This window comes from Vigna unguiculata, chromosome 6 (assembly GCF_037176805.1).
Source record: "Vigna unguiculata cultivar grain cowpea cultivar isolate G323 ecotype 2 chromosome 6, ASM3717680v1, whole genome shotgun sequence".
Classification (NCBI taxonomy): domain Eukaryota; kingdom Viridiplantae; phylum Streptophyta; class Magnoliopsida; order Fabales; family Fabaceae; genus Vigna; species Vigna unguiculata.
In genome coordinates, this window is record NC_140797.1 from 40,594,953 (window position 1) to 40,621,596 (window position 26,644).

Genomic DNA, 26,644 nt, shown 5'->3' on the forward strand with positions numbered 1-26,644 from the left:
AAAGCCGACAAAAAATGACAAAGTGACGTGTCTCACATTTATGAAATATTTTTTTTTAAAGAAAGAAAACCTATGTTGCTTATTGCATGTGAAACCCAAAATAAAATCCTAGAGAAATTCAAATCAACTTTTCTTCCGCCGTCATTCATGTTCCAGTGGAAAAATGTGCATGTTTTTTAATGTAATTGTTGCGTTACAACTCACATGATTTACCACAAAAAACTCAACTAAATTCTAAACAACCCCAGCGGATACCAACCTCACTTTGTGAGCTTTGTGTCAGCTGGAAGTGCCGGTTGAATCAGATGCTTGCTTTTCTCTTCTTTTTTTCCCCTTTTTATGTTCTTTGCTGCTGCTACCAGTAATGTCTCTCACCGCACGGCGTAATCACACTTCCCTTTTTGTTTCTTTCTACGTGAGACTTGGGACAACTTGAACTATTCGTTTTTCATATTTCCCTTTCCCTTTCTCTCTGTCCTACGCACCAAAACCAGAAGATGGTTCTATAAATAACACCGCCTCCATCATATGCTACTTACTTCTCTCCTCATAATCACCTTCATCCTTTCAGCAGTTCCTAAACGCCATGGCTAACCCTCCCCCAGTTCGTCCCTGGTTCCGCTTAGCCTCCATTCGCTCCACCCCTGCTGCCCCTGCCCCTACCCAAGAGCCTCGCACTACGTTGGGCCTGCCCGCATTTAGAACTGCTTCAGCACCCTCATCACCACAATCTCACCCTACTCAACCTCAACCTCAACCTCATCCCGCTCCAGAACCTTCATATCAACCTAACAGATTCTCTTCTTCTTCACTCCCAAATTCTCCAGTCCACAAGGCCACACTTACAACATCTTCCCCCCCACATTCCTCCCCTGAGAAGAATACGCGTGTGCATGTCCCAAGTCCCATTCACTCTCCTAAAACAATTAAGCAATCTGATCGTAGCCCAATGCGCTCACCAAACAATAGCAGAACCACCACTCCTCCACCATCTCCTCTCACTCTCCCACCTTCCCAGTTGAAGACCGAGCCCAAGATACCTGAACAGCCGGAGCCCAAAACCGTGCTGGTCCAGAAAACCATCGACAGGCTCGGGCCCTGGCACAATGACGCCACTGAAACGCACAAAAACAATGCCAATGCGCATGCCCATCATGGAAAACACGTCACCGGCAGGGAGAGTGAATCCAAGGAGAAGGGTATTCACAAAAAGCTTTCGGATTCCGAGGACTCTGGCATGAGGGTCATAACCATTGCTGGAGAAAACAGAGGGGCTTTCATGGAACTGATCCAGTCCCCGAAGAAACCCGAAGCCAAGTACCTTCACAAGAAGGGGAATTCGAGCATCAACGTGGACGGGGTGGAGTCGGAGGGTTCCAGTGCCGAGGACGGGGGTGTGAGCAAGAAGGATAAGAATCAGAAAGGTAAAACAGCGTCTTCGTTTCCCATGGCTGCGTACATGAACAGCAACGTGCAGTGTGTGAACAACTCCCTCCTGTACAACACTTCTTGCTCCCACCACGACCCCGGAGTGCGCCTTTCTCTTTCAAAGAAACCATTCGGTGAAGGTTTCCATCTGAAGGAACACGGTGATGGTCACCACGCTTGATTCCAGAGAGAGTGTTGTTGGAATTGGACTTAGTTGTTTTGTGCTTCTGGCTTACGTTATGTTATGGTAAGATAATATGGTATATGGCATATTTATATATATTGGAAAAAAAAAAGTTCAGTAGCCAACTTGGGGGACGAGTTCTAATTCTTCTGCTTCGTTGAAGATTCTTCACAGCCCTCAGTGGAAAATGGAAAACAAATATGTATAATGTATGTATGGGTGATGCTTACGGCTTTATTCAAACACTTGATTGTTTTTGTATGGAAGAGATTCTGAAGCAGTCTATTACATGGGGAGAGGGTTGTGTATATGGTTCATTTTCCTTTGTTAATTGCTCTTTTGCAATAAATTTGTATCACCAATATAATAATGTATGTTGTGTTAAAACATTTCTCAGGGTTTTTCAGCTTCAATTATTTCATTCAAATATAGCCTAATTGTGAAAATGGGTCGAAACTTGGAAGCTAATTCGACTCATCACGGATTCAAATTAGATTGGATTAAATTATTTTTACAAATTTTAATATGAGTTGATTTTTGACCTGACTCATCTTGAACCTGGTTCACCCAGATTGAACTCGTGATGAATCAGGTTGGTGAGCCAACCCGCAGATAAAATGGTCACACAAGTATTTTTTATTAAGTTAAACTTTATATTTGGATCATATTAGATTGTTTTTTTTAGCCAACACATAAATAATTTGTATTTTTTTTATTTTGGTTTGTATTTGGACTGTATTAAAGTTTATTTAAATTTTAATTAGAATTATAATTTAGTTTTGGACGAAAAAAATAAAAAAATTGTATTTTTTTTAATTAAGTGAACTCGTAAGTCAACCTGTTTAATCCGCAAATCTGTGGTGGGTGGGTCGGACCGAGTTCAATTTTTTTTATTAGTTAAAAAGTGAACTGGATTAAATTGACTCACTAAATCATCAACTCGTGATGGGTGAAACCGGATTGTCTAACTCTCCGTTCTGTTGCACATGTCTTTCGTTTTGACCATTTTGTTTTCTTAATACACTTTTTTTTTCAATGTAAAGTTTAGTTAATATTTGTTTCGAACTATTTGAATTGAATACATTAATTTAATTAAGTCTAATAATAAATTAAATAGTGATCTAAACTATTTTTTTATGGTTGAATTTTTAAATTTGAACTTAAAAAACTAATTTTGATTTATATTTCATTTCTATAGTTTAGTTCAGTTTAATTAGTTATTATTTTTAGTTTAATTTAGTTTTTTTTAGCACTCATACATACATTTCTCTATTTATTAACACGAACATATGGTGCATCCAATATTATATTACTCTAAACCCCAACGCGTGGAGCGCATGAAACGAGAACACTATATTTTTTTATTGACAATGAAAGGCAAATTTAAATATTAACTTAATAGTTAAATACAATTATTCTCATTAAGACTACTCTCCTTAAATATAATTTTTCATTATTATTAATATTATTATAAAAATATAGAATAAATTTTACCGACATTCTTTATATAATGTACTGTCTTAAATTTTAAATCTGTGAGAAAAGACCGTTGTAGTAATAAAAAAAGTAGGGTGCAAAATTGAATTTTGAGTAAATGTGTGCACTGACAATGTAATTTCATAAAAGAAAAATACATAGAATTGGAGGTAGCTATTTGGGATCCAAAGTATAAATAATTTGGGAGGTAGACAAGTGAAGGTTTGAAGTTGAAGGGCAAAAGGTTGCGCCGTACGCCTCCTCCATCTAAGAATTTTTCTTGTGCTCTTTTTCTTTTTGCTTGGGATTTCCCTTAGTATTCAGATTAGCTTCAGTTTGTGAGTATTCCTGTTCTGGTTTCAACTTTCTTTTTCCATTAATATCGCTACTTCTTCTCTGAAGAATAATGTGGGAGTTGGTGTGTGCTTGATTTTGTGTGGCAGAGTCGAAAATGGCTTCAAATCCCAAAACCTTGACTTTTGAGGAGGTGTCTAAGCACAACCACAAAAAGGATTGCTGGATCATCGTCAATGGAAAGGTCTGCTTCTTTTGTCTTTCTTCTTTATCTTTTTTTCTTGGTTTATTATCCGTTTCAGTTTTCGGGATCTCCATTATGCGTGCTGAAGAGGGCTGACGAATTAATCGTAAAGGGTTTCAAGGGTTTCAAGATCCTGTTGTTAATCTCCTATAGAGTATTTTGCTAGCAGCATTCTCTTATTCAGACTAACAATTGATGAATCCAGTGCAATCTTGAATTTAACATTTAATAAATGATCGAAATTAGCGTGAACAAGTAACGAAGTGAATTGCCTTTTTTTGTTAAGGATAATAATCAAAGCTTAGTAACCAGATAACTTTGAATCAGACAAACCAGGTTGGAATGCCTATTCTGAAATTGACACGATGATAAAATTTATGAATTGAATGTTATAGTAGTATTTTTGGCCTATGTTATACAGGTTCATTTTATATAATTAAAATTCAAAATATATGAACATTTTTTAATTTATAATTTATAGCATGATTGTTGCAGTTTCCTTTTGCACATTACTAGGCCTTATGCTTGGAGTGCTACTGATACAGTTATTGTTGCAGTTTTTTGGTTGAGTTCTTTTTGCTATGTTAGAAACATGTTAAAGGATATATCATTGGTAATCGAGAAGAGTTATTTAATTTCTCACAGTTCCTTCTCCTTGTTAGTTTCTAGGTTAGTAAAAACTATTGCCCCATTATTATTGGAAAGAATATGTTATATTCCGAGAAACTTGTGCTTCACGTTGATAAGTTCTCAAGAGCTGTGTAATTCGTGTAAATTTTGCTTTGGGATATATTGAAGTGTGTGTTTTAGATAAAAGTGGACAACACCAAATGCCAAAGGTTTAGATTGAATTATTCTGCATTACCTTTCACAATTGGTATTTAAGACTTTAGCTTGTAGTATTTCCATTAATTTTGTTATACTTGTATGCATTCCACTTTGGCAGGTGTATGATATCACCCCATTTATGGATGACCATCCAGGAGGTGATGAAGTTTTGGTGACGTCAACAGGTAATTGATTTATCTTCGTTGGTCGGTTCATATGAATAGTCTGTAAATAGAAAATTATTATTATCTTATCAAGGTAGGAATTGGTAAGGATTGGACTAAGAATCCCCAACTTTGTCATTTTTACAGCGAAGGACGCCACCATTGATTTTGAAGATGTGGGCCACAGTGATTCTGCCGTTGAAATCATGGAAAAATACTTCATTGGGAACTTTGACACTTCCACTTTTCCTGCCGGAGTTAACCATGGACAGCCACCACCACCTACAAAAGCTCACGGCGGAGGCAATCAATCTTCTGAATTTGTTGTAAAGATCTTGCAATTCCTGTTGCCTTTGTTGATATTGGGCCTAGCCTTTGCTCTGCAGTTCTATGGCAAAAAGAAGCAGGCAGCACCTCCTGAAAGCTGAACTAAGCTAGAGCCGAAGTTTCAGTAGGTTACTAATTCATTGCCCTTAACTTGTTATACTTTGATCAATGTTGTTTCTCTGTACTTAAAATTCCTCACCCCACCCAAAACCATGTAGGGCCTTGATGCACTCTGGTCTCTTGACTCACTCATACTTGTTGTTCATTTAAACAATTGGTTTAAACTCTCATTTGTCAGCTTTTGATTGACATTGGCGCAGTGATGGATTTGAATTCAAATTGAATGCCTTTTGAAATCAAATTAGCGCTTCCAAACTGCTGCAACTATTCACGCAACTTCAATCTCTGGCCCCTTTTTATATTTTCACATTTTCTTTTGAAAAATGCATATATATTTGATCAGCTGAAGATCAAAACTTTATTTCTCGAACTATCCTAGTTAAAGTTCACTAGTAGAGATGGCAAATAAACCTGTCCCCGTGGGTATTGCCCGAACCCGTTCCCGTTTTGACGGGGAATCCCCGCATTGACTGGGTATGGGTATGGGAAATCCCCGACTTTTTCAGTTGGGTATGGGGATGGGTATGGGGATGTACATATACCCGCCATAATACCCGTCCCCGTCATATTTCCATTCTCATTTAAATTATTAAAATATTCACAATTAATCAAGTAACCCATATATATATATATATTTTTTTTTATTTTTTTTATTTTTTTTTATTTTTTTTTCTTTTAATTATTTCACTTGTCATGAAACTTATTCTCATCTCCTATATATTTTTTATCTTATCATAACCTGTATGTAATTATGTTAAAATGATGTATGTTAATAAAAGAAAAATTATGCCTCATATTTGAATATTTATATTATTTTTTAATATTTTTATTTATTATAAATTTTCCTTTCACATGAGAATGTTTATACTCTCAATTTAAGGTAATATAAAAAAAATTCTTTACTTATTATTATTATTAATTTTTGTTTAATTTGAAGAACTCTTTTGTTTCATTAAAATAATTTTCGTTATTTTTCAACCATTAAGTATATATGTTGATATTTGAAAAGTTTTCTTAGTTCTCTAAGATATTTTTCGTTTTATCATACCTTAGTTGTACATTTGATTTCCTTTGTGTGATTTTTTTCAATAGTCTCTCAAATTATTTCTAAAACACACATTTGTTAGTTTTTTAATATTTTTATTTATTTTTTTTATTTTCATCATGTAGAATAATATTTCGATATATTCTATCTAATTATTTTTTATTTTATAACTCATTATTAATCATAATGTAATTTTTTCACTTTAAATTCTGTTTGAAGTGGTTAAAATTATATATATATATATATATATATATATATATATATATATATATAATGATATTTAGGAATAGTATATGATAATTCACTACAAGAAAAATATGAAATGGTGACTGATTTAGTTAGTAACCCATATCAGTCACTATTTTTCGTCATTGGTGGTAGTAGTTGATTTATTGTCTGAATCAATGACTAAATTAGTGACCGAATCAATGATCGAATCGGTACTTGATTTAGTGACCAATTTAATTACTAATTTATTTGTAATTTAATGACACATTTTTTGGTCACTAATGATATTTCTATTTATTTTTAACCACTTCAAACATAATTTAATAATCAGTTCTCTAAGGTTTTCTTCATTTTATCATACCTTAATTATACATTTGATTTCCTTTGTGCGATTTCTTTCGATAGTTTCTCAAATTATTTCTAAAACACACATTTGTTAGTTTTTTAATATTTTTATTTATTGTTTATTTTCATCATGTAGAATAATATTTCGATATATTCTATCTAATTATTTGTTATTTTATAACTCACTATTAATCATACTGTAACTTTTTTCACTTTAATTGTATAAATAACTTTTATTTACTACAATATAAAAATTTAATGTAATTTCTATGAATATTTTTTTGTCACTATCCTACATATATTGAAGTTCAAAAGATACAAAATCTATGTCAAAATTTTATTATTATGTTTATTATTTGTTCTATGTGTCATTTTGATCAAGTGATGTATTATAACTTTAATTAGTGTATAAAAAAGAGATTCATTATAATTTAAAAAATTGAAGTAAACAAACATTTAAAATATATTTTAATTTGAATATTTGTTTTCCTTTTATTATTTGTTCTTTGTGTCATTTTGATCAAGTGATATATTATAACTTTTATTAGTGTATAAAAAAAAGATTCATTAGAATTTAAAAAATTGAAGTAAACAAACATTTAAAATATATTTTAATTTGAATATTTGTTTTCCTTTTATATTTTTTTGAAATATTTTTTAGTTTTATCAACTAAGTTCATCAATGTTGTAGTTTGCAAATTTAATAAATGTTTTGGTTCACATGAAATTTTATTTGGTATTCTAATATAAAATGTAAACAATTATAATTTATTTTAAGGTATTTGGCATCGAAGAAAATCCTCCTAATATTGAATATTTCATAATATTATGTTTTCTTTACCGTAATTTTTTTCTTTTATAAAAATTAATATTGAAGTAGTTAGAACACGGGTACGGGTATGGGTACGAGATTATACCCGTTACCCGGTGGGGATGGGGATGGGAAAAAAGTTTGATACCCGTTGGGTTTGGGTATGGGGATGGGGATGAATTTTTTATGCGGGGATGGGTATGGGATAGCGAAACCCGTCCCCGCCCCGCCCCGTTGCCATCCCTATTCACTAGTGAAAATGATGGTTTTAGTTTACATTATCATTTGTCAAGTGACATTTTTAAACTATGTGTAAGACAACACAATTCTTATCTTGAGTTTCTGAAAAGAAAACCGGTGGTTTGGCAAGCTATAGATGTCAAAGCTCAAATTAAGATCACCCTGGTTTATACATGAGAATATGACCCATTTGCTAAATTCGTTGGACCCCCTCTTTATTTTGGAGCTAGAGGATAATTTTGACCACGCTTAAATTCCTTTTGGCCCAAATAGACGATTTGAAAAACAGTTGCAAGTCACTACCAACGAATGAATTCATTCCCTGTATTCACTCAATTAATCAAGTAAAGTAGTGGTCACGTTATTGTCCCACTTTATACACTTTAATATTAATATGAACACACATAGAAAAATAACTTTAAGATGGCCTAAATAGTAGTAAAATTTAATTTTATTATAACATTTTTCCAGGATTTAGTTTTTTATATCGTTAGTACATTCTTTAAGTATAATTGATTGTTATTAAATTCATGATGCTAGTTAACCGTACTCTTTTTCGATCGTTAATCTAGTTCTTGTAAAAACCTAATGAAGGTGTAGATGAAATATCATGTGACAAATTTATGTTTTTTCTCAAGCATCTACTTCTGACTAGAACAATATTTCTTTTATATATAATATAACTTTATTGATGACAGAATTTTATTCAAACAATTCGTCGAATATATGGTTATGCCTTCTTAATGAAATTGGTATAAGTAATTCGTGATACATTCTTCTTTATTAATCGTCAATGTCGATTGTCATGGTTGGAGAACGATAGTGCTTGCGCTTAGTAAGTTTTCAGATGATTGATATTGCTGTGGAGTGTAGTTGAGTGAGCAATGGTCATGGACCCAAAAAGAAAGAAAGAATCAAATAGTCATAGATATCTCCATGCTCTTATTCTTCTGAAATATCCTTACTTCTAAAATATTTGAATCATTTTAATGTTTTGAAAAAATTAGGAATTAATAATGTTACATCGTCATTGTTACTTCTGAAACATTCATAAAGTTAGAAACTTAAAATCTCAGATTTTATTGTTCTTGTCAGTCTAGCAAGATATATATCCTATCAGTATATTTAAGTCAGATAATTGTAAGATCCTTTCATAAACATGCAAGTGAAACTATATTTAACTTCACTGATTGGAATAAGTTAACGGTGGACAAATTGAATTTTAGACATATAGAAGTATAAAAGTGCATACAAGCCGCTTAACGTGATTTTCTGATTCGGTCTTTATCATAAGGCAACATGCATTAAATGATTTGGTTATGCTGTTCTCAGGACCAGAAGTCCCACCATTGGTAATCACAGCTGGTTAATTGGCCCATGAAATCATCTGATTCTAGCAAACCCCAATGTTCTGATGTTGTCAAAGAACCATCAGTGTTCTCGACAAAGTTCAGAAGAGAAGCTTCATCTTCCACACCAAAGTATTGTTTTGCCTTTATGCTTCTGTCACAGTCGGAGATAATACCACAAACAATGTCTTCTGATTTTCCTGTTGTCATCCTTGGCTGCTTTATCTCCTGTTCTCTTTTGATGGTTTCTCCATTTCCAGTTTCACTCTCCATGCTGTTTGCTGCTTTGTGTCCCGTACTGCAACTCTCAGTTTGTTCTAGTGGCTTCTGTAATCGATTTTTCAGATCCTGCAACTGTTAAAAATTTAATTCATCAGAGCGTATCCATGCAGTTTTAAACTAATTCTAACGTTGTTCTACTATTGGACCCATTGATGTAACACAGAATCATACCACAGCACCCACTCAACTGCAATGGATGTCATTAACACAGCACAGTAGTTTTTAAAATATTAAGAAATAATTACACCACCCATTTAAAAGAAAAATGAAAGGTAGAAACTTTATGTATGAAATGTTTGTATATATCTGAAGTATAGAATATCTCAAGTATTTCTCACCTGTATTAACATTGATTGGTACTCTTTGTTGAGAGCATGAAACTGTGAATCCAACGTCTTATAATTGGCCCGAAGTGTTGTGTAGTCTCGCTGAACCTGCTTGAACTTCCATCGAGCTCTCTTGTTCTGAAACCATATTGCAACTTGTCTTGGTTGCAAGCCAAGTTCTCTCGCCACCTCCAATTTCTTTGCTGGTTCAAGTCTCGAGTCTGTCTCAAACATGGATTCCAGTGATTTCACCTGTCCATCGCTGAACCTTTTTTTGCTTCTGCTCCTCTTCTTTCTCGTGCCTGCATTCGATGAATGAGAATATTCCGAGATATCAGACATATTTGGTGATTGATGATCGAAGAGATGAACAAGGTGACGTGTATATTGAAGTTATGGGAATTGCTATTTATACAGCATGGTATGAAATGATGAGAGAATGTGTGAAGTTCCTAATTGAGTATTGAAATTCTGCATCGATGATGATTGTTGAGAATGGAAAGTTTGTTAGTTTAAATAAGAAATGATTTTTTTTTATCTGTAACGATGGGATAAGTCCAGGAGGGACACCGAATGACATGCAGCCACAAAACATGGTTACTCGGTTACGTTCTTCTTTTGTCCTTCTGTGAAAGGAACCAAGTGGTTATACGTTCAAAGCACCATAAAAAATTTGGCAACACGTGGCGTTGTTTAAGATTAATGTCGTACTTTATTCAGAGTCTAACGATTCTGGGAGAAGCATTTCGGTACAGGTGTCCATCGCTTTTCCATTTTAGACTCAATTCGGTCCGCGTAAACTTTTGTTGCCTAAGAAATTTATTTCATTAATTTTTAATATGTTTTATTAAATAGTTTAACTTTGTAGCTTATTTTTTAAATAAATTTTATATGGCTTTTTTAAGTTAATTATTATTGTAATATTGATTTTATAAAGATAATTTCTGTAGTTTATTTTTTGTTATTAGTATTTTTATAATTTTTGTTTAATATTATTACTTTGCCGAAACAACGGCAGAAATAATTATAAAAAAATGGGCACGCTATTAGTTGCATCCATCATAATACCATTAGAGAAATTTATTTATTTTTAATATTTGTCTATTATGAAGCATGAAATATCTTTTGGTATTTGAGATATTTATAGTTTTGGGTTAAATATATTTTTGGTCCCTTAATCTTTAGTGAATTTTGGAATTAGTCAATTTCAAAACTTTGAACCAATTTAGTTCTTCATCTTTCGAAATACGTGAATTTAGTCATTTTAATCAAATTTGGTTGGATTTATTTGATGTTTCGCATACATTTCAGGATTATATTTGATTTGTTTATATTGTTTGACATATTTTCGTTTTAATGTTAAGTCAAAAATTATTATGAAACGTGCTTGAAATGTCAAATAAACTTAACAAAATTTGATTAAAAGGACTAAATTTATGTATTTCGAGAAATGAAGGAATAAATTGGTTCAAAGTTTTAAAATGGACTAATTCCAAAATTTACTTAAAGTTAAGGGACAAAAACATATTTAATCCTTTAATTTTAAAATATAAAACTTTTTTAAATTTTCAAATAATGATTGGGAAGACTAAAAGTATTATTTTTAATTTTAATTTTATTGTGAAACTATTTAATGTAGCGAAATAAATATTTTTTATATATATACAAATATTAATGAAATAAACATAAATTCTATGAATCTATTTTTTTCAGGAGTATGGAAAATGAATGGACATCATTTCTTCTGAATAGCTTGACTTTTCAAGCATATCATGAAATTCAAAGAGACTTGTTCTTCACCTTTCTCATCCTCTATTTTTCACTATGTAAACAGAGTGTTAGCTATGGAAAAATAAAGAAAGAAAAGCAGTAGTGTTGGGTTTATTATCCAATTGGTGAAACAAGGTTCTTATTTGCTATGGATAAAGCTTATCATCCAACCCATACAAAGTAGAGACACTTAGCAAATAGTAGGTAGTATTTGAATTAGGATTAAAGTTATAGTTACAGCTAAAAAACTTCAAGAGGCTTTGGATCATGTGCAGACAAAACTTTATACCGAAGGCAAAATAGGGATATTAACATTTAAGGGGGTCCAGAAGAAAAAGTAAGGTGCAAAACCAAAGGGCCTGCCACCATTATTGTTTTGGGCCCATCATCAAGAGACACATGAAAACCAATTAGGTCCAAACACCGACACTACAATGAATGACAATATATATATTGTTCATAAAAGTTATTCTTACAAGGGGAGGAAATCTAAGAACTTTACTGTGAAATTTTTTTAATAAGATAAAAAAAAACTATATCTCCTCGAAAAATCGTCTAATAAAACTACATAAAATGTCTCGTACAGACTAAAAACGAATTTAAAAATTTGAAACAATTTCACATTAGATCTGATAAATGGTTAAATTTAAAAATAAGAAATAATTTAATAAAAAATTGGCCACCATCTAATAAAAATATCCAAGATGACAAATTACAAATTATATTACCGTATAATAAAGTTTCTTATTGTAGCTAGTTGAGTGAGAGACCCACTCTTAAACGAGTTGGATCAGTGTTTCCAAGGTTGAAGTTAAGACGGACCGAGTCCATTCACTATTCACTCCTTTTCCCAGCCGCCACTTTCCCATTACCATTTCTTCATTGCTTCCTTCCTGGTTTCTTCGATCGATCCCTTTACCTCCATAAATATCCATTCATTCCTCAATACCTTCTCCACTACTTAACCCACTTCCTTTCTTTCTACCTTATCCCTCTACAGTATATTTCACAAACTTATGAAGTTGAGCATAAGCTTCAAACAAACCTATGAGGTTGAGCAGCAGGAGGTAAAGGAAGTGGTGATGGTGAGAAAAGAGATACGAAAAGGGTGCATGAAAATAAAGGTGGGTGGTGAAGGCGAAGAGCAGCAGAAAATAACGGTGCCGGTGAATTACCTGAAGCACCCACTCTTTGTTCAGCTTTTGAAGGAGGCGGAGGAAGAGTACGGCTTTACACACAAGGGCACCATAACTATCCCTTGTCAACTCGCCCAGTTTAAGCACGTTCAGCACTTGATCGATGCCGAAACCTCCCTTCACCACCACCATCATCTTCACCTCGTTCCCTGTTTCCGAGCTTAATTCCTTATATTCACTTCTGTTGCACCTTAAACTTGTTTACGTTCGGTAGATTCTTATATAACTGTTGTACAAATTCATGGATATATACGAGGTTTTGATTGATATCAAGTTTTCTTGCCTGCAACTCTGTCTTTTTCCCTCCCAATCATTGTGCGTTAATTAGAAGCTGTAATGGATAAGGGCAAAACAAAAGGGTGTAGTTGATTTTTATTTTCCAAAACTGTAATGCTTACAAAACTTAGGTAAATAAGGTCGGCGGTAACCGGTGAAAAATGATACAGGACACGTAATTCAATGTCAAATCGAAGGAGAAGACAACCACGAAAATAAAATATCATAAACAAACTACACTTGGTTCATTGTATCTATTTTTCTTTTTTATAAATAATTGTCAACATGTAATTGACTTTAAGGTTATTTTACAATGAACAAGGTGAAATTGTTTTAGCCCATGTTTCACATGGTTGTTTTATGGGCTAGTTTTTAACTTTTTTTTTCTTTTACAAGTTAAAAGTTTGTTTAATCTTATTAGAAATTGTTCTCCAAGGAGAATCTGAGGTGCATAATCATAGCAACTTATCCTTTTTGCCAGATTTTTTACAAAAGAATACTTTTATATTCGTATTTGTGTCTCTTTCCATCTCGAGAATAGATGCTTAGTTTTATAGATGTCTCCGATTCATCATTGTTTCAGCCCTCCTAGAATTACGGTAGGTAGTTGACTTGTGCGAGGTTATCCCGATTTTTGTGGGGATGTGGTTACGTAATTGTTTTTAGTCGTTATTTTGAGGAGAGATGGACCGCGGTTTAAATGAATTGGACATTCTTCCACCTAAATAATAGGTCGGCTCCAGATTAGACCCAGTACATTAGAATCTGTAGGTCGGCTTTAGGTTGGGCACAATACGTCTTCGAACTAAGGTCGGCTCCAGTCCAAATCCAATACGTCTGCACACTAAAGTCTGTTCCAAGTCAGATCCAATACGTACATACACATAGGTCAGCTAGAGGCTAGAGTCTGATCACCACAATGTACAGTAATAATGTTTGATAAATATTTTGTTTAGAGATACCTTGTTGTTTGTTTATTTGATTTCTTTTGTTTGGCAGTTCTATTTTTTATTTTATATTATTTAATTTTACAATACACTAATCAATGTAACAAAATTAATACATTTACTTAATTTAAAATTTGGCTGAAAATATTGTAAGATATAGTATAAAATTAAATAGAATATATATATATATATATATATATATATATATATATATATATATATATATATATATATATATATATATATATATATATATATGAAAAGTTGTGATCGAAATAACTCATCTACAGATAAAAAATTTCAAGAGCTAAAAAATGATTTTAAAAGGAAAAAATTATAAAATTCTTAAAATGTATTTTTAACATCAAATAAAAAACAAATTTAAATAAAAATATCATATAAATAAGTGCATTTTTTTTACATTTTAAAGTATTTTTACCAAATATTTAAAATTTAATAAGTTAGCTTAACAACTTTTAGCTTTAAGCAGATTTTTCAATTTTTAATTTTCATGTAGCTTTGCAAGTAATTTTGCCCAAGCCTTAGAATGTAGATTTTTACATGAAATGGAGAAAAAGAAACGACAAAAGTCTAAAATAAAATAAATCCTTTTCATTTTTGTATATTGATGTTTGTGTTAGCATTTTTTTCTTTTTCCTATCCTTGACGAGGGTGAATGTCATTGTTTGTTGTGGGGAAACGAATGAATACAGTGTCAACTTGTGCCAAGAAGACAAGAGCTTATTTGCAAGTTGATACATAACTAATACTATATAACTGACCCACCAATACAAAATACAAAATATCTTTTGCTTCGTATAAACTCAAGTACACATTTTTCACGATTATATTTAGATTATTTTTTAAAAATATTGACTTCCTTAGCTAGATTTTGGTTACTCTTTTTGTAATCGAGCATCCTTATGGATTTATTATTTTTATGTTAAAATTAAGATCATATTGCTAAATTTTTTGTTAGGCACTTATCTTTATTTATTATATTATTTTGATCTTATCCTCGACCAGTGTTATTGCATATGTAGTGATAGATAGGATTTTGATATATCTTCCATAAGTATTATACTTCATCATTGAGAGATTCTCTAGTAATATAGATTTTATCTTAAACAAGTTTTGTTGATCAAAATAATAAGTAATATACTAATATATAAGATTGTTAGAAAAAAATTATCGAGAATCATCTTATTAATAGATAAATAAGATAAAAATAAGAAACACAATAATATAACGTGAAAATTTTAAATATGGATAAAAATTATGATCACAGAGATTAATCACTATGTACAATACATAGAAAACACTCTGAACCCTTTAATCTCAAGTACACTGAAACTCTCCAAAACAAGAATTTAACTACATGTCATAATACTCTACTACAAGAAAGAATAAAAAAATCAAATACTAATTTAAAGTGTCTTAAACTTAGGATAAAGAACATTATGAACTTAGAATACATTATATATATTAAACTCCTCTCTTCTAATTTTGTTTTCATTCAGCATCATTCCTTCGTTTTCTGCACACAATTCTAACACGAAGCACCATGTAATTTGAAATTGCTCTTTCACCGTGTGAATAATAAATTTAAGAAAGTAAACAAACTTAAGAAAATAATAGTGAATTTGAATAATAAACATTTAAAAAACAATTTATTTTTTGATGAATCTAAAAACGCTATTTAGTTGACCGTATACAATACATCAATCACAAACTATGCGGCATCTATCAATTCCCCACCCGAAATTTTAATTCTCTACCATTACTTTGAGGTTTGAAATGAAAATGATTCTGTGTTGATGTAGTATTCTTTATTTTGATCACAAACAAATACATAATTGTTCGCGTCTTTGTGGTATTTTACTTTAATGAATTAAAAATTTTAGTGCCATATTAATCGAAATATATAATTTTTGTTAAAAGAAGAATATTTATAATAGAGTTAAATATGTTTTTGTCCCTTAACTTTAAGTGAATTTTGGAATTAGTCTATTTTGAAATTTTGGATCAATATAATCATTCATTTTTTGAAATACGTGAATTTACTCTTTTTAATCAAATTTTGTTAAGTTTATTTGACATTTCAAACACGTTTCATAATAATATTTGATTTAATATTAAAACAAAAATGTGTCAAACAATATAAACAACTCAAATATAATCTTGAAATACGAACGAAACATCAAATAAATCTAACAAAATTTGATTAAAATGACTAAATTCATATATTTCGAATGATGAATGATTAAATTAGTCTAAAATTTTGAAATAGACTAATTCTAAAATTCATTAAAAATTAAAAAAAAAATTAATCCTTTATAATATAGATGGAGCAAGTAGGTAGAAGTTTAGTTTTTTTGCGTATGGTTTCCTTCCCTCCAGATTGGACGGTATTTCACTTTTTCAATCCCACTTTCCTCACTTTGCATCTATCCTCATTCCTCTCCCATTTTCTTCTGTCTGCTATTTCCATTGCCAAACGCAACGCAAACATACATTAATCAATCATCATCCCATTCAATCAACTACCACCAACTACTATAATTAACTCATTTTTTTTTCCTCACTTTGTACGCAAAAATATAATACTATTTAAGAAAAATACAATTGCAATTCGCAAATCCAATGCCTCACCTGTTATGGGAATCAGATACACCCTCCAGTTTCATCATTATTTAATTAACTCAACACTAAAATTCAGATAAAAAAAATTCATATAATCAAAATATCATATGGAATTCAAGATGAGAGTGAGTAATTTTCTTTTAACGTTAAAGGGTGAACCTCACACTTCACGAATATTTGTATTTTTTTTTTTAATAAAAAGATGGGTAGAGGGAGGTGGAATCCTTGTTCCTTTGACCAATATCTATGAATTATAATTACATAGATTCTTAATAAACTAATATTAATCATTCATTATATTTTATTCCAAAAGTGTTACGATCTTCTAATGGATTATATCTATCCAGAATTTCCTTTTCAATTCATATATATCATGTGGGTGGGACGAATAATTGTTACAAAATAATTTAGTGTGGATACATGTCCATGAATCACTACTTTAATTTTAATTTAAAGTAGTTTCTGGTTTAATTGATTATTGACTTTAACTTGCATTCTTACACATAATTTAAATAATTCAACTGATTCATTGTATATTGTAAAAAAAAAAACAACTGTTCCACTTTATAATTAAAGCCATTTATTAATGTTGCAACTTACGTATTGGACCGTGCTTTTAATCCTTCAAAAATAAAGTATTATTTATTTTTTATCTCATTTACGAAAATAGGTACAGTTCAATTGTTTTTAATAAATAAAGAATTCCGAGGGGACAATTTTCTTTGAACGGAATTAACTACATTTAATTTGTTTGCATAAATGAAGGTGCAAGTGGCGAAGAAAAAATTAAGAATAAAAATGAATGCTATTGCATTTACAATATAATAAAAACATATTTAATCTAACGTTACTCAAATTTAATCGTCATTTCTTATTGGTAAAAGAGAATATATATATATATATATATATATATATATATATATATATATATATATATATATATATATATATAAAGGTGGTAATATGGATCTGATCCGTCGGGTCGGCCTACAAGTTTGCAAAAATAACGCGGAACAAGTTAGGATAGTGAATTTGCAGGTCTGTAGTGGTCTGACCTACAAAAGTCTATAACTCGCAAGCCCTCATAAAAAAAATTTACAAATTGGGTACTCAGTTTTTTTTTTTTTTCTAGACTCTTGCATTAACGTTTCAAATCTTTTATGATTGAAAAATACAAGTATTATGTATTTTTTTAATATGCTAAAATTTGAAGAATACATCATGTATGTCAAGTACGAATATGAATATGATGAAAATGTTGAATTATCAATTTATTATCGAACTCCCCAAAGTATTTGATTAATTTTGTAAACTTCTTAAAATTTCCAAATTTTTTAAATATTAAAAGTTTTATGATAAAACTTTAAAAAAATAATAAAAAAAACGAACTAGTCCGCGGAACCGCACTCAAACTTTTCAGTTCATGTTAAAGATATGGAGCGGGATCGACCCGCATTACCATCATATATATATATATATATATATATATATATATATATATATATATATATGTTTAATGTTAATATATATATATATATATATATATATATATATATATATATATATATTCATATTTTTTTATAAAAAATTGATGTCTTACATGATTGCAAACATAGTTTTCTCAATTAGAAAATATACATATTTTTTTGAAAATGTATTCCAATAAAAACTAAATTAATTAGACGAGATACTAAGTTTAAGATTTTTATTTGGAAATGAATGAAAGCGTAGAATCCAACTTCAGAAAGGTTTTTAAATATGACAAGAAGTGACACCTACGCATAAGGAGTGGCAAACATTGAAACTGTATCCAAACCAGAGAAAGAGAGGCCAAATTTGAGTTTAAAATTAATTAAAAAAGCAGGAACTCTTTGTGATATACAAAAACAACACAGGGAACTAACCTTTGTTTATAGCACGCATCATTAGATAAAATAAAATATTCAATTAACGAGATTCTTCTCTCTTTTTCCTTCAAATTATATGATACTTTTTCTGAAAGTGGAATATTAATAAAATTCAGTTAACGATTCAATTTATTATATGTTTAATGTTCATTATTAAATTCTTATTATTAATTATTCCTTTTAGTCTTCTTTGTACACGTATGTAAGTACTTCTCACATAAATCATATAAAAACCCATAATCTCATTTTAAAAAGTCAAACTCTACCTCATAACATATTATTCAATATCCAAAAGAACTAAGTGAATAAAACACTGGATATAATGCAATAAAAATTATATATTTATACAACATTTACATTTTTAAATTAAACTTAAACAAATAAAACATGTTAAATAAAACTAAAAATCTGTTATTTTGATTGATAATCTTCGATTAAAGTTCAATTTATTTTGAATATTAAATTACTTAAACCATAATTAATGAGAGATTTAGACATTTGTATATAAATTCACGATTCAGTCTAAAATTCAGTTCTATTAAATTTATAGTTAAATATGTTTTTTTTTTTCTTATAGTAAAAATTGGAATTAATCTTTTTTTTAAATTTTGACCTAATTTAGTTATCTGATTTTAGAAATATTTAGATTTAATCATTTTAATCAATTTTATTTTAAATTTATTTACTGTTTTAAACGTATTTCAATATAATTTTTTAACTAACATTAAAGTGTGAAAAGGAATAAATATTCAAATGCTCTCAACATTGGTTTGCTATTAACACCTCTTTCGTCTGATAACTCACCATTTTTTTTATTTCATTTTTCAGCTGCAGGACAATAATTTAAAAAATAAAATTGAACATTTTTAACGTCCATAACGTACAAAATACTATTCTTACCCTGTAATAAAATCTAAAACTAGTCACATATTTCTTATACATACTTTTAAACACACAGTGAAATAAATTAAAATTTAAACACATATGAAATTTAATTATCATATTTAATTAATTCACAATATTCTTATTTTAAAATCATAAACAATTCCTTGCAGCACATGCATAATCAAAGTGATCTCATGCCTAATTTGATGCACGAATCATGTTAACTCACACCGACCCGATTTTTCTTTCTGTTTTTGAACAAATAGATTGATTCTAATACATTAAATTTAGAAAACGGAATATATTACCCATATATATCGTGACCTGAAATGAATAATTAATGAAGAGATGTTTTGTAATCACACTTTATAATTTCAATTTTATTTTTATAATATAATTATTTATTAAACTTTTAAAATTTAATAATATTTTCTACAAAATTGTTTATCTTTCTTTATTTTTTTTATCGATTAACAAATATTTTTTAATTTTTTGTTTCATTTATCTTACTTAATTTTTAATAAATATAAATTTATTTTGTATATTAATTTAATACCATTACAATATTATTATTCACTAATATAATATCAATAATATAATATTATGTAATTTATACTTTTATTCTAGTAAGTAATAAAGTACTTAAACTCGGCCAGATAAGAATAATTTAATATTTGATTTTAAGGAATTACAATATATTTTATTTTTTATATATACTTAATATATATATATATATATATATATATATATATATATATATATATATATATAACGCCAGCGGTTTCATCTTTCTCCAGTCAGCAAATTCTATAAATTTTATGCAACTTTAGCGCACTAAGTGATTTTTCGTATTAACTAAAAATAGATAATTAATGAAAAACTGATTTCAAATAATTCTTTTATCAATTAATTTTATGTGATTTATTTTATTAATGAATTAACAATAAAGACATGAAACTGACTTGACCAACTAAATGTAACCGACAATTAAAAAGTTTACTACTAAATTTAAACTGAATATACATTTACAATTTCAATATGATGTATAATATTTTGAATAATGTGCTAGTGTAATAAAGGTATATTATTATGTAGCAAAATAGTTTTTATATTCAAAGAAGAATTTGTAGATATTTTTTTATTACCAAGGTTACTAATAATGTAATTAAGATGACAACAGGTCGAGACAGATATAAATAGTGTCTATTAACAATCAGACTTGCAATAGAAAAATTCACCCATTATTTATCTGTTTATTTTATGGGTATCTGTTCAACAAATATATAAAAATATTTTAAAATTCACGGGTACCATAGATATTCGCAAATATATAAATAAATATTTTATAATTTTTTAAAATAAAATTTAATAAAATTACAAAAAATAGAAAATAATATATAAATTAAATTAAATATAAATTAAATTAAATTAAATCTAATAAAATATAAATAAATTTTAATTTTAATTAAATTAAATTTAATAAAATATAAATTAAATTTTAATTTTAACTTTTCACTAAAGAATACCGCAAATATAGATAATTTGATACTTATATCCATTTCTTTTAAAAATAGATATTAAAATATTTATTACTCACTACACAAATAATAAATATTTATAAATACCAATTCTCTATAACAGATTTTATTTATGAATACTTACGAACACGAATACTTTTGGTAGAAGACTTTATATTTATTTTAACATGCTCAGAAAACGGTTTTGATTAGGCTATTAAAAGATATTTACGCTTATTAAAGGTTGACAACAGAAAGCGGTTTTGACTTAATTAAAAAATATTAAAAATATGGATATCTACACTTTCAAATTTATTGTTATGGTGTATTTTAAATATAAAGTACATTATTTTTATTCCGCTGCAAATCTTATAAACCTCCCTTTTAATTATCAATAATTTAATTTACATTCAGTATAGATTTGTTTTTCTTTTACTACAGTGTGAAATATTATTATCCTTGTAGATAATTGATTTTGTTTTAGGTGATGTTTCTTCTCAACTTTTTTAGCAGCAAAATTTGATTTTGAAATTTTATTCTCAAAATTTAATTATCCGTTCTATTTCTTCCTTATTCATTGGTTTTCAACTTTTTTCTTTATTTCTTTCCTCTCGAGACATTTTATTCTGTTGCAAGAGGTATGAATTTTATTTTTTTTATTCAGCACTGAGAACGAACAGACCTCGGTCTTAATACCCTCAGCCTTATCTCAACCAGAATAAAACGATTTCGATCACTTACTCTGGCAACAATACCCTAATAAACATGATAATAGATGTCTATTAGAGGTTTAAGGTGACACTATAATAAAATATTTCATTAATAATTAATTTTAATGATTAAAAGTGATTAATCATTGTAGTAACTAATTTATATACTAATTAATAAAATAAAAAATCATCGATTACTAAAATAGTCATTATTATAAATAAAAAGTTATAATTTGTCTTAATTTCTAAAATTTAGCTAATGAACATGATAATGGATGACTAGTAAAGGTGTAAGGGGATAGATAGTACAAAAAAATATTTCATTAACAACTAATTTTTGTGACCAAAAGTTATAATCATTATAATAACTAATTTATAGAACAATTAAAAATAAAAAATTATTATTTACTAAAATAGTCATTATTATAAATAAAAAATTATAATTTGTCTATAAAAATTGACTTCTAAAATTTACCTACGAAAATTTTAGCTACCAAGAAATTAAAAAAAATTAGTTATAACATATTATGTTTTCAACTCTTCCGATAACAAATGCTAACCATTAACATTGTTGATAAAAAGAATTTTATAAAAGATTTTGACGCTAACTTTAATCCAAATACTAAAAACGATAACTTTGTAAATCGTTACTTTTTGAATGTTATCCGAGTTTCTTAATTTTTTTTAAGATAATACTCAAATTTGTGCTTATTTTCCTAACTAAAAAGTTTCATCTAAATTTAGATGTGACAAAAAGGAACGGAACGAATGACCGTATAAATAATATTTTGGACACAGCTTTTTATATTCAGCAAATTGTACAAGTCTTTGTCTAACCAATGAGTGAGAGAAAAAGGTCTAACCATACATTACTTAATTCATCGATGATATAAAACGCATTAATTCTCTTTTTCTACATTGAAAAGGTAAAATTTTACTAATTTTATTGATGATTAATTTTTGGAAAAAAAAAACGTAAACTGATATTCCCTGTGGAAATAAAGTGTAACCTTTAGTTTCTATTATCTACCAAAACACTGTTTTGTAAGATTCTAAGCATAGTTTAAGAAGTCCGGGGCAGGTCCGCGATGAGCACAACTGTCCTTGATCGTACGTACGTAAAGCCACTTGGAAAGGTTAGCGTTGCATCCTATTCTTAACTTCTTTTCTACTCTGTGTAGGTCCACAAAAGATCTGATCACAATAGTGACGACCAAGATCGGACGGTGCAGAGTTGAAGCGAGTGGAGAAGCACGTGACACACACTTCTCTCTCAATGTCATATATATATACTCGTAAAGTCTTTGTTTGTGTTGGGGAATGCGTTTGTCTTCCATTTGTTGTGTTGTGTGTCTGAATCATGACTAACGTCCCAACCTCTCTCAGATGTTCCTCCCTTACCTGCTTCCACAAAGCAGCAATCACACTCTCACACCCTTGGCGCTTTTTCCTTGTTTTCTTTTGAGGTTTTTCGAGAAACTCTCACAAACATTATAAGCAGACCAGCCTCTTTCTGTGTTGTTTTTGCAGTGATGGGTGGCAGTGGGGAGAAGAGAGTGAAGGGTTTTCAGGGGAAGAAAGAAGGGTTCCGGGGAGGAGTGCCGAAAGGGTGTTTGGCCATAAAGGTGGGTCAAGGAGACGACCAACAACGGTTCGTGGTGCCGGTGATGTACTTCAACCACCCTCTCTTCATGCAGCTTCTCAAGGAAGCAGAGGAAGAGTACGGCTTCGATCAAAAAGGAACCATAACCATCCCTTGTCACGTGGAGCAGTTCAGGAACGTTCGAGGCATCATCGACAGCGAAAAGTCTCTCCTTCACCATAATCATCACGTTCGCTGCTTCGGCTTCTGACCAACCAACCAACACAAAAACCTTCTTCACCCTCGCTTTGTAATTGTAATTAATTTCTTGCAGGTACCATGATTTCGCCTTGTAAATTCTCCGCTTTTGTTTTACTTTCCTTAGTTGAGTGGTGAGTGGTGAGTGGTGATGACAGTGTGGTAGAGACGAGACGAGGACGACAACAGAATGTTACATCTTGCTGTTGTAGTTACCTTGTTATAGTTTTGCTACAAATCTCAATGGAAAACAGATGCTTTTTCTTTTTCTTAAGTTTTCTAGAAGGATTTGTGGCCATTTAATGACAGTGGAAAGAGTTGAAAAGAACACGTGGGGGCCCAATTTAACGACTTCTATACTCTATTCTTCTTTCTTTTCAGTCCCTTAATAATTTATTATTTACCGTACATTCTCGTTAAGTGGGTTTTTACTGGAGGGAACTAATCACAGTGCGAATGGTACGAGTTTTTCTGTTTGTTTGTTTCTTCTTTTTTTGTCTTATTTTCTGTATGGTAATTATTAATTACACGGATATTCCTCCTAATTAATGTAACTGCTAAATTTTATTTTACTTTGAAAGAATGCCGAAATATTACTTCAAAAGCATCAATAATAGTTACTTTGGAAGTGCTTTATCCCATAAACTCTTGCACGTGCCTGTGAACAGTTGAAACTTGAACACGAATACGAAGAATAAAGTGAAATTAAAATAGGGTGTGCATGAAGGAGAAAATAGGGATAGGGCGTGGACCATTACTGAATGAAGCTGAACCCTATGATTTCTTCGATGGTAGGAAAAAAAGTTTTACATCCTGCCTCCTTTTGATACTACTACTTTACTACAATACAACCATTTCATGAACTATTATTTAAACTTGGTTAATTTAGTTATTAATAGTCGAAACAAATATGATTGTATTTTTAAAATTAAATAATTCAATTTTCAATCTATATAGAAAAAGAAAATAGTTATTATTATTTTTTATTACACATAATTTTTAATATAATATCATCGGCGATTTAAAAGTAAAAAGAACGTTTGATAAAAATTTTATCGTTGGAGGTAAAACCAATGCTTATGATATATTAAAGAATAAATTGTATTACAATTATTCAAAATTATATTTGATAATATCAAAAGTAATATATTCTAAGTGAATAACATGTTTCTAAGTAAATTATAAATTTTAAAAAGAAATACAATGCTAAAAGTAAACTAATGGACAAAAAAAAAATAATTGTATTAAAAATAGCAAATCATTGACATATATTATAAATTAAATGATGCGCAATTATATTATTTACATAAAAAAAATATAAATATATGTTCAATTAAATATTGATCAGAGGAAGAGAATCTCCTTCTCATTCATTAATCAATCAACAATTTAAATAATATCATAATTCACCCTTACATTTATTAAGGCGAGTAAATATGTCCATAATTAATTAAATTGTAGCCACTATACATGTTTATAATTAGGTTTTGAATAAATTTTCTAAATATAATGAGTAATACTAAATAATCATAATGACAACATTTCAATAATCTCAATATTTCTTAAGTTGGATATATTATACCAAATGTTTTAACTTGTGAAGAAGAGACTTGAAATTGTGTTTTTTCCAATGCTTTTTGTAAAAATATTTGCTATGCTGTTGTGGTAGGAATGTATGATGTCAACTATCATTTAATTCTTTTATCACATTTTTTACAATATGTTATGTTAATTGGAGTTCAGATTCTCTACTGATTTTTTAGGTACTATTCTCTGCTGAGCTTTAAAAATACAATGTGTTGGTGCTTTAAATATCTTTTAATATATTTTAAAACGTCAAAATTAGTGATAATCAGTGTATTATAAAGGCACAATAAAGGAACAGTACAAAAAATCCAGCAGAGAATCCAAATTATATTAATTGACTATCATAATAAATCACATTTTTCCTTTAGAATTACTAACCCTAAATCACCATATTGTTTTTATGTTATGCCACAATAGAACGATATTTAGTTTTTGCACAAGAGTATGAGATAATTAATTATTTCTTAGTTTTTCAAGATACTATAGAAGAGTCAATTAAGGAATGCCCTATAAGTGGGCAATCTCTCTAATCTAAATGATACCATCCTTATAGTTTCTGTGAGGATCTAGAAAATTGTATTTTAAAAGTGTCTGTGTTTTAAAATAATAAGATCCTATTTTTTTAATAATAAAAAGCTTACATATAAATAAAACATTCATAAAAGGATCTCATCACTTAGAAAATAATTTATCTTTCTAAAAACACATTTATAAGAACTCTCTCCCTTCTCTCTAGAGTTTCTCCTCTTGTGTTCATCTCTTTGAAGATCGGAGACCACCGTTAAAGTGATCAATGTGACGAGTTTTTCACTTCTGTCTAATCAGTTTCTTCAATTGAGTAAGTTGATTTTCTTCTCTTTTCCTTTGGGTCAGCTGTTTTTCGACACACATGTGAGAAATTCTAGCTCACATGTGACTTCTAAGTCCTCCTTGTGAGTTTATATTAATCAGTGGTCCTAATAGTATGTATTGATCATGTTTGTGTTGTTCCTGAATTGAGTCTATGTGTTTTGATAACTTAAAGGGGAAATTTGATACTCCTTGAGCAATTTGAGACACCTTAAAGAAAGTTAATTACAATGCTTTGGAATCGTAGAAACATTGAATTAGTAAATTGTATGATTTTATTGTGAATGACCTGTGCATTTGCTTTGTTGCATGTTACATGATGTGTGAATTTGGGTGTTAGGTTAGATATTGCTTACTTATAAATATGGATTGATTAGATATTGCATTTGAGACCAATTAGTACTGATGATCGTGGTGAGTCTGAGTTTGGTATACTTTGGACATCTCCAATAATTATTGGACTACATAGACTGGACTAGATTAACATAATTAATTATACATAATCAAGTTCTACAAAATTATTGATGATTATTTCTTAACAATCATTTTCCTGCAAGTACATTAGTATGTAATAGTATTATAATAAGTGTTGTATCACAAGGATTTAACTAGTATATTGATAGTTAGTTTTTGGGTTTTTGGATTTGGATAGAGAGTACATGTAAATATAGATAGTAGTATATATTATATAGATTGAGTGGTGTAGAAACTGTATTTCATCTTATCTTCTTCTATTACACCACTACTATCTTGTTTACTTAATATGCAAATTATTCAATGTCCTAAAAGTACTTTTAAAGATAGATCTAGACCCATGTCTGCAACT

General features: G+C 29.6%; 3 protein-coding genes and 2 pseudogenes across 3 annotated transcripts; 4 read left to right on the top strand and 1 right to left on the bottom strand.

Annotated features, from left to right (window-relative positions):
• The first annotated feature begins 377 nt into the window (after positions 1 to 377).
• LOC114186659 (uncharacterized) lies at positions 378 to 2,001 on the top strand. Its single transcript, XM_028074630.2, has one exon. It carries the CDS (start codon positions 587 to 589, stop codon positions 1,607 to 1,609), a length of 1,023 nt encoding a protein of 340 aa, XP_027930431.1. The 5' UTR covers positions 378 to 586; the 3' UTR covers positions 1,610 to 2,001.
• Positions 2,002 to 3,266: 1,265 nt separating this feature from the next.
• Positions 3,267 to 5,306, top strand: LOC114187369 (cytochrome b5-like). Its single transcript, XM_028075611.2, has 4 exons — positions 3,267 to 3,426; positions 3,532 to 3,626; positions 4,573 to 4,639; positions 4,766 to 5,306. Exons 2-4 carry the CDS (start codon positions 3,540 to 3,542, stop codon positions 5,044 to 5,046), a joined length of 435 nt encoding a protein of 144 aa, XP_027931412.1. The 5' UTR covers positions 3,267 to 3,426; positions 3,532 to 3,539; the 3' UTR covers positions 5,047 to 5,306.
• Positions 5,307 to 8,871: 3,565 nt separating this feature from the next.
• Positions 8,872 to 10,177, bottom strand: LOC114188971 (homeobox-leucine zipper protein ATHB-12-like). The gene is made up of 2 exons (XM_028077659.2): positions 9,704 to 10,177; positions 8,872 to 9,437 (listed from the first exon to the last, which is right to left on the bottom strand). Exons 1-2 carry the CDS (start codon positions 10,031 to 10,033, stop codon positions 9,063 to 9,065), a joined length of 705 nt encoding a protein of 234 aa, XP_027933460.1. The 5' UTR covers positions 10,034 to 10,177; the 3' UTR covers positions 8,872 to 9,062.
• A 2,031-nt stretch (positions 10,178 to 12,208) lies between these two features.
• LOC114188554 (auxin-responsive protein SAUR32 pseudogene) lies at positions 12,209 to 12,930 on the top strand (annotated as a pseudogene).
• A 9,919-nt stretch (positions 12,931 to 22,849) lies between these two features.
• LOC114187410 (auxin-responsive protein SAUR32 pseudogene) lies at positions 22,850 to 23,656 on the top strand (annotated as a pseudogene).
• The last annotated feature ends 2,988 nt before the right edge of the window (positions 23,657 to 26,644 follow it).